At 40.7% G+C, this 13520-nt stretch overlaps 1 protein-coding gene across 4 annotated transcripts in view; it reads left to right on the top strand.

The window, feature by feature from the left end:
• Positions 1 to 10254, top strand: part of LOC147242704 (leucine-rich repeat and fibronectin type-III domain-containing protein 2-like) — a 147422-nt gene extending 137168 nt beyond the window's left edge. For all 4 annotated transcript variants that reach the window (XM_086188828.1, XM_086188830.1, XM_086188829.1 and 1 more), the window contains one exon: positions 5832 to 10254. In XM_086188828.1, coding sequence (XP_086044954.1) covers positions 5832 to 6795 — 964 coding nt within the window. In that variant the 3' untranslated portion in view covers positions 6796 to 10254. The remainder of the gene's footprint in view (positions 1 to 5831) is intronic.
• Positions 10255 to 13520: the final 3266 nt, after the last annotated feature.

Below are 13520 nucleotides of genomic sequence, written 5' to 3'. Positions count from 1 at the left end.
GGCTTGTCTGCACCCCTCTCGGCCATACTGATGTTACTGTGAAAGTTATTAAACTGCTTTTAACGAGAAGAGGTGCACAGGCGGGCCTATGGCTTACAGGTGGGTGTCTTCCTGGGTGCCTTTCCGTGATTTAAGCCTATACGTAGCGCTAATTAGGGTTTCGGTACCTAAGAGCGGTGGCTGTATAGGTTATCTGGGCTAGCTGTGAAGCACTGGTGCACTTCAACCCGCTGGATATGATTTGGCAGATCGCAAAAGGAAAGGGGTGACAGTTCTGTAAATGAAAGCCAAATTATAAACCAGACAACCAACCAACACATTTGAGGTAGAGATCATGGGGTTTCTCCGATTTGATTTGAGACCAGTGCACTTTAGCCTGGACAGTTGTAGTGGCCCCTTTGTTGCATATTTCAATACTTTGAATATATCCCGCCACTGCATACTATAACTTTTTGCCTCAATCTGGAGGATATCATGCAGGTATTGCTCCAAAAACAGTCACTAACACACACAGGTATACTTCTCCCAGCCATGATATATGTTGAAACTCTTGTCTGTGTCAAGAAGGATGTCAGGCTAGCAACAGTTACTACGGGGGTAGGGCTTTTGCAAAAGGTCAATTACCAAATTCATTTTTATATTTCTGTAATGGTTAATACACCATTATGTAGAAGTTCTTTAACCAAAATTATATTTTTAATACTAAAATATAATCATTATTTTCATACATGAATTCTTATTTCTTGAATAAGTTGTGAAATTACAGCTCTTTTAAATGAAGCAGATGTTTGTCCCCTCAAGACTGTAAGTACAAGAGACAGAAAGGAGACCACTCCTGGGGCCTCATGTGCAATATTTGCGTAGATCTCACACTGAAAAACTGCGGTTGCAAGAATCACGAAAGTTGCGTACGCACAAAAAAATCCAGATGTATCAATATGTGTGAGCGCTGGAATCCATGCACATTTTCTTGATACATCCCAATCAGCATGGAATTGAGCGCAGATGTCGGAGCGACCAGGCCCAGCCCGGTTACACCCACCTATAAATTCGCAAATTCATTTAAATAGGGTCTTCGCTGTCCGCACTCGCAAAACAATTTCACAGAAAAAGGGATTCACAGCGTGCAAGCTGGTCGGGGAGGTAGAGGACAGACAGCTGATTTTGTTTGGCAGCCTGTCCAATGGTGTCAGTACAAAAAAAACCAAACAAAAAAAACGTTGAGAGTGGGATAAGGTGTGCGAGAGGGTGAACGCGGTGGGTTCAGAGCAACGCACGAACGCATGAAAAAAAAAGTGGTCGGACCTATCATTGGCTAAAGTTCCCTTCTAATCACAAGTGTTGTTTATCATCATGTTCATACATCTTAACCACTTCTAATGATGGAACGAACGAGTCGTTACAGTCGTGGGCAGCATCTCTTTGGGGGGGAATTATCACCATCATCCACGCTGTCTCCGAGAGCCTGGAGGGTAAGTGGCAACTCCATTCCTTACGCAACATTTCCACATGCTTTGACCCAGATGTAAACGCAACAAATACACAGAATCAGCCCTTTAAATAAACCAATATGTTTAATGTTTAACAGAAATTGATCCGTCAGCCATGCCGCCGATGTGCAGCATCCCTGCCGGCTCCCGCGCCAGTCCATCCACTGGCTCAGAGTCATCCGCCAGGACCAGCGGCATTTGGGACAGTCCGGCCCCAGCACCAGCACCAGGCCGACAGGTGGCGAACGGTCCTCCAGCCCACCTGGACCCAGTGGCGCATCCTCCAGCCCACACGGATCCAGTGGGACGGTCCAAACACAGGCGGTCCTTCAGTCACAGGAGGACGCTATTGGGGGAATAATGGGGATCAATAAGCAGCTCGACCACCTGATAAATGTTCTGGAACATTTAGTGGACAAAATAAATTCATCTGGCTTCATGAGTTGTGTAATCGCTTCTTACCCATTCGCATTGTGGAAATGAAATTCTGGCGTGTGAGGACAGCTGCCCAGCCGGGATTGGCCTCCATCCCTCCAGCCTCTGCATATCGATGATCTGCACATTGATGGATTACGATTTACGTAAGGGTATTCCTCATGGAACGACGCTTTTATGGCAACATGAGTTAAGTCAATGGCTCCGATTACATTAGAGAGCGCCGGTTGCAGCTCCTCACAACTTTGCAGGAGGATGGCCCGCAGTAGCCGGAACAGGCTCATCAGCCACTCATCTGAATTGTGCAGCAAATCCTCTGCTCCCTGAAATGTTGCTCCCGACTTATTGCACCGTTTGCCACGTCCTCCAATAGTGCTGCCATTGTTGAAAGTTGCACATTCAGCACAATCGTGAAGGCTCTTTTATAGCCACTTCCAACAGGTGTTTGGGTTTGTGTTGATGGCTTTTTTGTGTATGTATGGTTGTCAAATAATGTCAGTTACCAAACACTGCCACAGGGTGTCACCAACAGACCAAAGTGCAGTTAACGCAAGAATCGGCTTTCCGCCAAGTTGTACGGCACCTCCAGAGTTGGCATGAAACAGTGCAAGAATCAACGAACTTTTCGCGTTGAAACATCAGAATTTGAGCGCCGATCCTGGCATATGAGAGAGAGCAGTCCCTTAAGGGGCCGTTAGAGCTTTTGCTCACATAAGTATCATTATATAAGTAATAATTCCCAGCAGGGTCTCAATGTTTAGACTGAATTAAGTGGACAAAAGACCATTTGGCAATTTTTTTCACAGCAAATAGACCTCAATAAATAAATAGGGAAATTAATCATTCTGATCATTGAATTGTTCAATAGTTGTGGACGGGCAAAATGTTACAACACAAAATGATTTTTTTTAATCAGCTCTCTCTGTGAAATGAGAAATATGATAAAATGAAACACTGACTGAATCTCTCACAAAGCTTTGGTAATCCTGACCCAATAACCAGTTTTCTCCTCCGTTCTATATCTATTCTGTTTTTATTCTAATTAATGCTGCTGTCTCACACTACCGTCAGAAACTACTCACCAAATTGCCTTTTACAGCCTTAGGGGTGAGAAAAAACATTTATCTCCCCATGATAAATATTGGCATAGATTTTTCTTGGCCTGTACTCTGTTCCTATGAATGAAAATCAATTGACCTGTCTATGCAGACAGCTTAACATCAATTAGAACAAGACATAGGAGCAAGCACCACAAGGCAAAAATGTCACCTGGCCAAAAAATTTCATTCCTTGCATACCAATTATAACAGAGAAATGGTCTCAGCCACAAGTTGTCTGTGAGGTAAATCCTTCATTTCAAAACAGCTTCTTCTCTTTGAGCTTCGGTGACAGATTGGTTGAGCAGTAATACAGAGAGATGGTAATGGTTTTGATTTTTCTCTCATTTGTTCTCTTTGTTGCTTGTTATATGAATGTCATGAAAATAAAAGAGAAATTGGATGGTAACATGTTGTAGACACTGCAACTTTACTTTTAGATCAAAGATATCGAATTACCTATTTCCTGTATGCAACATGTCTGCATTTTGGGGGATGTCAATACATGACATGACATTGTCTATGATGTGCCCACAGAGAGGAAGAAAAGGGGAGCCTTGGATGCTTTTCTTTCTCACTGAAAAGCACTGACTATTTCCTGTATGCAACACTCACCTCATACTTACATGTTCCATATATATGTTGTTATTTTCCTAATTCAATTTTTTTTGTAGTCTTGTGCTCCAAATTAACATATTTCAAACATGAGAAAGCCTGCATTATGTGTTGCAACGTCTGTGTTTTGTTGTTTTCTGGCCAACTATTCCTGTACAAAAACACACGCTGCATCTTGTAGTAAGGTTTGGTGAATAACTGAACCCACAAATTGCACAGAAAAAGTGAATGAGATTAAGGCTATATGATGGAACATTATGTCACAGGACGCACTGTAACCGACTCTGCTATAATTGTAGTTATAAGAGAGTGGATATATTTTTTTAGCCAAATGACTTATTTAATTATCACATTTTACCCATTTGGTACGACACCATTCCAAAAGTTGAGATGATCCTCACAATAATTTATCCACATTCAAATTAGCAGAGGGCAAAATGGAAGTTTCCAGCAAAGCTGGGATAACTCTTGTGTACATGCTATGCCTGCATAGCATGCTCAGTATGTGCCCTTAGATGCCATCACATAATCAAACTTGTATACTTTATACTTTACTTTAACAAGCCTTTGAGAACTCATTTGGCAAGGCCTCATTGTAAGGGACATTCATTGACAAAAAAATATGATGTACCAAAACTATACACAACAAAATGCTGGTGCTTCTGCACCTCTGTTATGGATTAGAATCAGTTTGGGGGGAATATGACTCACTTTGCTGCTATAAAACTCACAGCTCTTGAAGCCTTGAAGTGGTCTGCACTTTGGGGGACAAAGGCAATATGATGGGGGAGAAAAAGGAATAAGATTAGACACTTTACTTGATTAAAGACAGGAGTTTATCATCTGAAACCCACAATCTACTGCCTTTACATTAGAGGATTTTAGTTGCTAGTAGGCATGATAGGTAGTAGGTCACCACTCTGAGGATTTTTATTTATCTTTTCAGTTTGAATTTAGGGCCACCACAGTGTTGCTCTTATCACACTAGTCTCAGATGAGACACTGGTAAAGTCTATTCTTGTTATCCTGAACTTGTTTAAGTCATACCCTAATGAAAGCTACTGTTTGGTTTTAATTGGTAGCTTTTTCTTTCTACAACATGTAGAGTCTCAAAAACTTCCATGCTTGGACCACTGTTATTTATAATTACATGTCTCTGGTGTCGCTTTCAGAGCACAAAACAATTTCATGTTTAAATGTATACTATACATGTAGCTGTGTTGCATAGTTCACCTTGACCAGTACAAACCTTTGAGACATGTTGCTCTCTTAGGTCGGCTAGCTCAATGGCTAGCTCAATGGTTAAAACTTGTGATCTTGAAACAGGGTTATCCTTACAGCTACCTTTGACTTACTCTATTGTATTATTTAGTATTGGCTTTTTATTTTTTTCTATGTGTTCTCTGTGGCCTTGGCTCATGATATTAAGTTTGGCTGTCCAGTGAGGTGCTTCATAGTTACATTTGCATTCCCTTATTGGCTCTTCTACACAGCCTATGTGTGGGAGGCTATGGGTCTACAGATGAAAAATCAGGGTATTTGCTGCACAACCTCCAATCCTCAGTCGTATGTAATCACACACACACACACACACGCACACACACACACACACACACACACACACACACACACACACACACACACACACACACACTGGTTCTCCACGGCATAACAGTCCATCACCTGACATACCTCACTTGTGATTTGGACCCCAACTGTGCCCACAGGACAAAATCTGTCTTGGATAGGCTCATGTAGAATGTGCTTCACTCTCCAGTTGTTCTCACATTTCCTGGTGTTTCTACTCATTTATTACTGCTCCAGAGATCAGATATCAAATGGACCTGTTGTTCACTGCTGCAAGACAGATGGTTCTTAAAGATAAAGTCAATTACTACTGGCTGTCTATTAAAGCAGCACCCACTCAGACCAGACTCAGCAGCAGAGAGAAGTTCAGGAACGCAATTGGCTGGCCTTGGCTCTCCTATAATGAAGAAGCACCAGCACCAGAACTCCATAGCAGTTGATCAGAGTTCCATGTGCTAAAATACCATGTGTTAAGATCATTCTGTCTTAGCTTATTACAACACTGTCTCTGTGTCACTAAGCAATACAAGGCAAGCTTAATACATCTTCTTGTCTTAATTGAGTAATTCATCTGCAGGTGTTTATTGTTTTTCCTCTCTTTGTTTAGGATGATACCAGCCTCCAGCAAAGCCTTCTTGGTGACAAATTTGGTATCAGGGACCCGCTATGATTTGTGTGTTTTGGCTGCCTGGGACGACACAGCTACAACGCTCATGGCCACCAATGTTGTGGGCTGCACGCATTTCTTTACCCAGGATGACTACCCTCAGTGCCAGTCCTTCCCGAGCCAGTTGCTGGGCGGCACCATGATCCTGGTGGTTGGAGGCATCATCGTGGCCACACTGCTGGTCTTCATCATCATCCTCATGGTGCGCTACAAAGCTGCAGATACTGAACATCCGGTTGGAAAGCTGATCAATGTCAGTGACACACACTCTCAGACTAATGGGGGTCGGTTTAGGCAAAATGGACTTCTCATGCCCCAGTCTCAACCTCAGTCTGAGCCTAAGGTTAAGACAAAAATGACACTGCAGGATGAGGTGGTAGAGTTCAAGTGTGGCTCCCTCCAGAGCAGCCTCACTTCATCCTCCTCGTCTTCAGGCTCCATGGCAGGGGGCTCCTATAGCCCCAACAGCACACCGGCCAACATGCGGAAGTCAGCTCATTCTATGCCCCAATCCAACCTGGATCACCTCCTCGGGGCCTTCACCTCTCTTGAGTTGCGGGGGGCACAGGGCCGAGACCCAGGAGCCTCCATTAATGGTACAAAAGTGGCAGCAAAGCCCTTCACAGATAGAGAGCCACTACTTGGCCGGACACTAGACTCCAGCCTGAACCGGCTCCTCATGCTAGACTCCAAGTTGAAAAGGAGCCTGTCATTTGACATGGGAGAGGTATCAGGCACAGGTGCCACTCAGTTGCATAACAAACCACGCAGGATCAGCAGTATCTGGACTAAGAGAAGCATGTCTGTAAATGGCATGCTGCTGCAGTGTGAGGAGGAGGGTGATACTGGAGGGAGCAAGGGGACAATAGACAGTGCTGACTGGGTGATGGAGAGTACTGTCTAGCAAAGCATGAGGACCACTGCACTGTTTGATACTGCCTGGATTGATGACCAGCTGTTATGCCAAGACAAACCTGCTGGTTTAACAGCCTTTTTTTATGTATTACATACATTCATCTTACACCACTGGGAGGTGAAAATTTTTTCACAGTCAAAGCCAAATACAAACATAAAAGGATTATACCAGTACTGGTAGACCTCAGCCATATTTTCAAATATTTTTTCCATACAAATGGTTTAGTGTGGTGATAGAGACAACACTTATTAGAACAACCCAACTGAATTAGAATGCAGTCATGTCATAACTGTAATCTGTGGCAAAATAAAAGCTTGTTTTGCCATTGACAATATTGTTCTTTTTTTCTGATGGAAAGGACCTCTGATGGACAGATATCTGTCTAAACAGCCCAGTTGGCACCAGACATCAATTCAAACTCACTAAGAAATCAGATGGATGTTCCACTTTTGACCACCAGGTTAATTTTAACAACACAATGTCAAACCACTGTGGATAATTGGGGAGTGTGTTTTGGAATAGAAAAAAATTAACTGAAATTTTAAAAAGGAAGTATTCAACTTTGTTTTTTTTGTTTTTTACAAAATTCCTTCCAGTCTTACAGTTATTTCACTAAGAAAAGGAGAGGGAAAAATTAATACCCTTATTTTGGATGAGCTGTGATGTAACAAATCTCAAAATGAAGGCTGGATACTCTGCAATTTCAGCTGTTTAATGGGTGCAAACACAAATATTAAATTTTTAACACTCATGTCTTCTTTGGAGTCAAAGAAGCAAAATCATGTGAATTGACTGTATGTGCCACTGTGGTCCATACAGAGATTCCCGAACTTTTTTCTTTGTCTCTGGGCAGCCAACCAAAAGTTTTATTCCTTAAGACCTCTTGCCATTTTTCACTTATAGCTCTTCTTCCTCTCTGTATGTTGCAGCCATACTTATGTTCCTGAATGTTTGTGGTGGGGCAATTTGTTTTTTTATCCCAGTCTTCTCCTGAAGTACGAAGTAAATCAGAGAGAGGAATAGAGTAGAGGATGCAACGGGAGTGTAAAAAGATTAAAAATATTATAAAGTGGTTTGTGTTTGTGCATTTACATATTATGGCCATGCTCAATTCTTCTTTTACAAAAAAAAATTGACTATGTCTTGACAAATAAAAAAGAGGACAGCAATAAACAAAGCACTGTTTCTTGAAGGATTTGCTGGTCCAAGATTGGAGAGACTCGTTGTGGACAGGTTAGAGGTCATGTTACCTTAACTTACTGTGTTGACCTGCCATCACATGGAAGTAAGGCAGGAGCACAAAAACAGCAATAAAAATATAAATCAATCACCAATTGGCTAGACCCGAATAAATAACATCCTTGAGGACACTATGTTTTAACAAAAGTTACTCTTTGTAGCATCCTTTCCATGATGTCGGAAATCACGGATCTGAAAGTGTCAGAGGTTAAAACAAGCATACATACTGGTCACACTTTGAAACAGACAATTTCTCTCAACTCCATTTTTTAGTTGCGTATAGCATGGAACGTTTAGTGGAGCATAGCTGTTTACAGTATTCTCATGGAATACTGGACCAGTCTTGTTCCTGCTAATCATTTGGAGCTAAATTGTGTAGATGGAAAGTAGGACTAGGTTTAAAAAGAGGGCCTCTGGAGTGTTTTGGATGAATGGATCAAATATGGCCACAAGAGTTTTAAAGGACATGTGTTACAGGGATGTGTGATCATGTTCATGGACTTTTATGAAATTGAAGATTTATGTATTTTATTTTGCTGGGCAAACACAATGACAGCCAGCCTGTATTTTGACATAAAAGCTAGGCATGGCCAGAACATGCACTATGAAATATTCAATTGTAAATTCCTCCTAATTGTAGTTACCCTCTGCTGCAGTTGACCCTCCTCCGTCTGAATGGTGTGGTATATATAGATGTTATTATTCAACATTTTTTGACAAGGGTATGTGTGAATTTATTTACTTTTTATACAGAGTATATATTTTGGGGGGTCACTAAATAATTCTGTATGCTGTGTCTAAGTTTATGTGACTGGACAGATGGTAAAACCCATCATTTCTTTATCTGTATGATATGCTAAGAAACAGTGAGTCATTCCTCGTTTAAAAAAATGCCAAATGATTGGAGAGGAAACTGGACCAATAATTGATGCTTCATGAAATTGGGCATGTTTAGTCTTTTGTTCATTTACAGGTTTGTAGACCAAGTAGGAAAATGGATGTTTTACTGTTATTCATTTGACAGGAAATTTTTAGCATACTACACTTCCCTTTCTGTTATAACATTCAGCAAAAAAAAAAAAAAAATCACCTCCTAACTTACTATTGTACAAATGATAAATACACTGGAGACACTAATGAATGCTGGGGCAAAACACATACTAATTTTTTTTTTTTTTTTTTATTAAACCCATCCAGGGTATACCCTGCCTCTTGCACAATGTTATTAACATCCAATGTGTTTTCTGGATGAGATCAGAGTACTAATATGAATTATTGCTCTTAATAAAGAGTTAATTTGGCAGATGAAACAGATGAAAGCCATTCTTATAACTGAAATACAATTAAATAATTTAGTTTGTTTAATATAAGATAATTAAGTACATACTGATTTTACGATGTTGCATTGGCTTTTAGATATTTTATTATGAATGCTCTTTAATATATTATAACATGATATCACTTTATCTGTTATTCAGATAACTTTTCCAATATTCTTCATTCTTGCCACATTCTGTTGTTGTGAGTTGGTGGACTGAATTATAAATACTAATATAACACCTGTGTTAATTATTAGCTGGAGTTTCTCTTCAAGTAACATTTGTTTGCTATAGACACAGAAACATTTTCTTTTCCAGTATCAAGTTCTGCACATAAGATCCTGTTTAAACATCTCTGATTGAGTCTTTCTTCCAAGTACACTGCATCTTTCTTATAAGGAAATAATTCATATTAACTGATGGATATTTTGGAAACTGGTTCATAGCAATTCTACTGATGGCATTAACATACTTAAATCTGGGAAATATTTCATTTATAATTAGAGCAAACAATTGACCTAAAACATCATCATACAGACTGTTTTTATAATGCTTGCTCTCATTGTCAGGTGTTAAAGTTGCATGTGTGTTTGTTTGTTTGTTTGTTTTTTTCAAAATTGACCTGAGATGGATTAGCCCAGTGTATAAGCCTTTCCTTTCATTTCTCATGTGTCATCAGAATTTTTGGGGGGGATATGGCTGTGTGTGTACAATATCTCTGTATATTGGATTTCTTTTCTATCAAACTCCAGTTGCAATGTATTGCAGTTAAACAGCTAAAGCACACATGAGGAAGAGCAGCTTCACTGTGGTGTTAATAATGTTCATTTCAAACCTGGAGCTGTAAAATATGTTTGTGTGGTTGAATTTGTTGTTTTTGCTACTAAGATAAAACAAAAAAATCTATTCAGACAGCCTTGTGGTATGTAAGTATTATTTCTCTGACTAGTGCTGGGTTTGGGATGTGAAGTCAGATGATCAAGGTCAGCCAGTTGAGCCCTGGAGAGGTTGATGTACCAAGCTGGAACAACTCAACTCAACTAAAATGAGGAGGTAAATTTGAAACCCAAACTTATTGAGTAAGTTCAATTTTTTAAACAAATTGAACATCAACATAGGGCATGTGTCCTAGTCAGGTGACACTACCTGCATATCTTGCAAGTTCAAGATAAGCCATGCATCTTCACCTTGGACCTTTCTCATCTAACACCACTATGAGAAATAAGGAAAGTCATTGAATCAATCACATTTGCATTGTAACTGCTCCTCTGCCACACAACAGTGATTCAGCTCCTGGTTGGATCTCTTAGTTGATGATGCTCCTGGAAAAACAGAGGATCAGAGAAGTAAGTGCAGTTTTTATAGTAATAGACTAAGCAAAGATGATTTAATGTGAACAGGAGTATCCGTTAATCATGTTTGTGATTGGAGAAGATTATTTTTCTGTTCATCTGATAGGAATTGACATCTGATAGTGTCACATGTTTTGTTACACTGATGACTAAAGGAGCTTATCTGTCAAGGCAAGGACTCTACCCGCTAAAAAATTTAGATAGGAGGAGGCACAGATGCTGCGGTATGGTGTTAAATTTATGCCAAAAGTTCTGTGCTTTTTTCTGCACTTGATTTTTCCAGTGTTTCACATGAGCACGCAGGAACAGATCAATGAGCAAGCAGATTGATGAACTGAGAGCACAGACAGCTGCAACTCGTGCGCATTTGTTGATTTTTGTGCCTGCAGTAAAGAATAGCGCTCGTGGTCACTAAATTGTGCACGCATGGGAGGTTCAATCGGCACATGGAGTGTAATACACGCTGGTGGAGCATAATACATGCTCGTGGTGAATTAAAATAGGTGCCTCTAATGCGTGTGTGGAGCGTAACACGCGCTCGCGGTGGACTTTTGGCATAAATTTGACGCCATTACTGTTGAGCTCAGGTTTTGTGTTTAAGAGACACAAATGATATCACCAGGATACATTGGTCTTAATGTGTAATTTGGGGCAGCTAACATCACAATTTCCAAGAGCAACGTCCCAGATGTTTCTGTTTAATAAACTATCTGGCACATCAGGTGAGTCATAGCCTAATATTAAACCAAATACCAACTTCTAAAGACACGAGTGTCCAGCTGGGTGGGAAACAACCTGCCCAACTCTATCTAAATTTCATTTATCAAAGGATCAATCTCTGCTTGTACTTCAGTAGACTTGTTGTCAAATTCAGCAAATATCTCCTCAGAGGCAACCATTCTGTGTGTGCTGAAAAATCCATGCACTCATAAACACACTAAACTACACAACTGTGGTCTGTGAAAATGGTACAATGTGCCATTATAGCATTTTTCATAAATGATCATTTTAAAGACCAAGACTTGGGACCAATAATGAAAACTACCTCTGCTGACAACCCATTAATTTTTCAATCTGAAGAAGCAACTATCATAAAAAAATTTGTGTGGCACATCAAAGCTGGAAAACCCCCAGGAGATGACACTCAAGCTGTTCAAACAACCAGTGAAACAGAACAGGTAAGTGTGAAGTGTGAAATTGATGGTAGATATGTTAGGACAGGTTTCAGAGGTGTTGTGGTTGTGGTTCACATTACATGGTACCAGGAGTGTTCACGAGTTGTCCAGATGGAAAGTGTGAGACTGCCAGATGTTATGGTCAAGACATGATACAGACGTTGGTTTGAGCTGCCAACCCGTTCAGGTAGAATTAAAGCTAGGGTGTGACACCCTCTTCGCATTCAATATCCATTGAAACCAGAAGCAGAACAAGGGGTAAGTAAAACAATTGAGGGGCTAATTGAAGCAGGAGTGTTGATTGAAACACATAGCATATGCAACACCCCTATTTTTCCAGTGTTGAAGGTGGACAAACTCAGATACAGGTTGGTTCACGATTTAAGAATGGTGAATGATGTAGGAAAAGATCCAACAGCAAAAGTGCTGAACCCTCATACACTCTACTCATGAACTTGCCACCAGAAGCAACATTTTTCACTGTAATTGATCAATGCTCTACATTTTTCAGCATACCACTGTCAGAACGTTTCTGTTATCTGTTTGCGTTTACATACAAAGGTAAGCAACATACCTACACTTGCCTCCCACAAGGTTTTGCGTGGTCTCCACACATATTTAACTTAATGTCATAAAAACAATCTCAAAGAGTTGGAGCTCAAGAGCACACTGTTACAATATGTAGATGATCTGCTGATCATCTTCGCCACCTTGGAAGAATGCCATAGTGACTCGATGAAGGTTCTACAGATGTTGGCTCTAGGAGAACACAAGGTGTCCAAATCAAAACTATTGCTGAACAGGAGTACCCGCAATAAATTATCTCCCATGGCACAGTTGCCATCTCCCTGTCCCATTTAGAGGGTGTGAGTAAAGCTCCACACCCCTAGACTGTTGGACAAATGATGTCATTTTTGGGGATTACGGGATACAACACTGAGTGGATAGAGGATTATGCAGAAAAAGTGGCTCCTCTCAGAGATTTGATCAAACAATCTGATAATGCCACAATGACAACCCTACTTAAGTGGACATCTGATGCTAGGATAGCTTTTGAAACACTGAAACAAGTCAAGTCAAGTCACTTTTATTTATATAGTGCCAAATCACAACAAAAGTTATCTCATGACACTTTACAAGTACAGCAGGTCCAGTACCACACTCCTTCAATGAATTTACACCCAGCAATTCTCCATGAGCAAGCACATCCTGCAACAGCGGCAACGAAAACCTTCCTCTTAACAGGCAGGAATGTCGAGCAGACCCAGGCTCAATGGGAACGGCCTTCTGCTTTGACGTTTGGGGGGAAAGAGAGCAGGAGAGCGGGGCAGAGACAAAGACAGATAATGGAGGAAGACAGATATGCAGAAGGAAAGAGTGGGACAGAGATAAAGAGAGAGAGAAAGGGAAGAGACTGATGGACAGACGGGGACGTGAGCAGGTGGAGCTATGGGTGGTATAATGTTTCTTGTCTAAATGAAGAAACTTGGGTTCTTTCAATTCATTTATTCACAGGACTGATAGCAGACAGAGTGGCAACAGCATCATGTCTCAGTGCATACTACTTGATCTCAAAATGTTTGGGGTGTGGTTCTATAAATAGGTGTTAGTAAAAGAGTTATCAGTGC

Source organism: Aulostomus chinensis, chromosome 20, assembly GCF_037954235.1.
Source record: "Aulostomus chinensis isolate RoL2024-O1b breed Wild chromosome 20, RoL_Achi_v1.0, whole genome shotgun sequence".
Lineage (NCBI taxonomy): Eukaryota > Metazoa > Chordata > Actinopteri > Syngnathiformes > Aulostomidae > Aulostomus > Aulostomus chinensis.
This window is presented reverse-complemented; position numbering and strand designations above follow the sequence as displayed.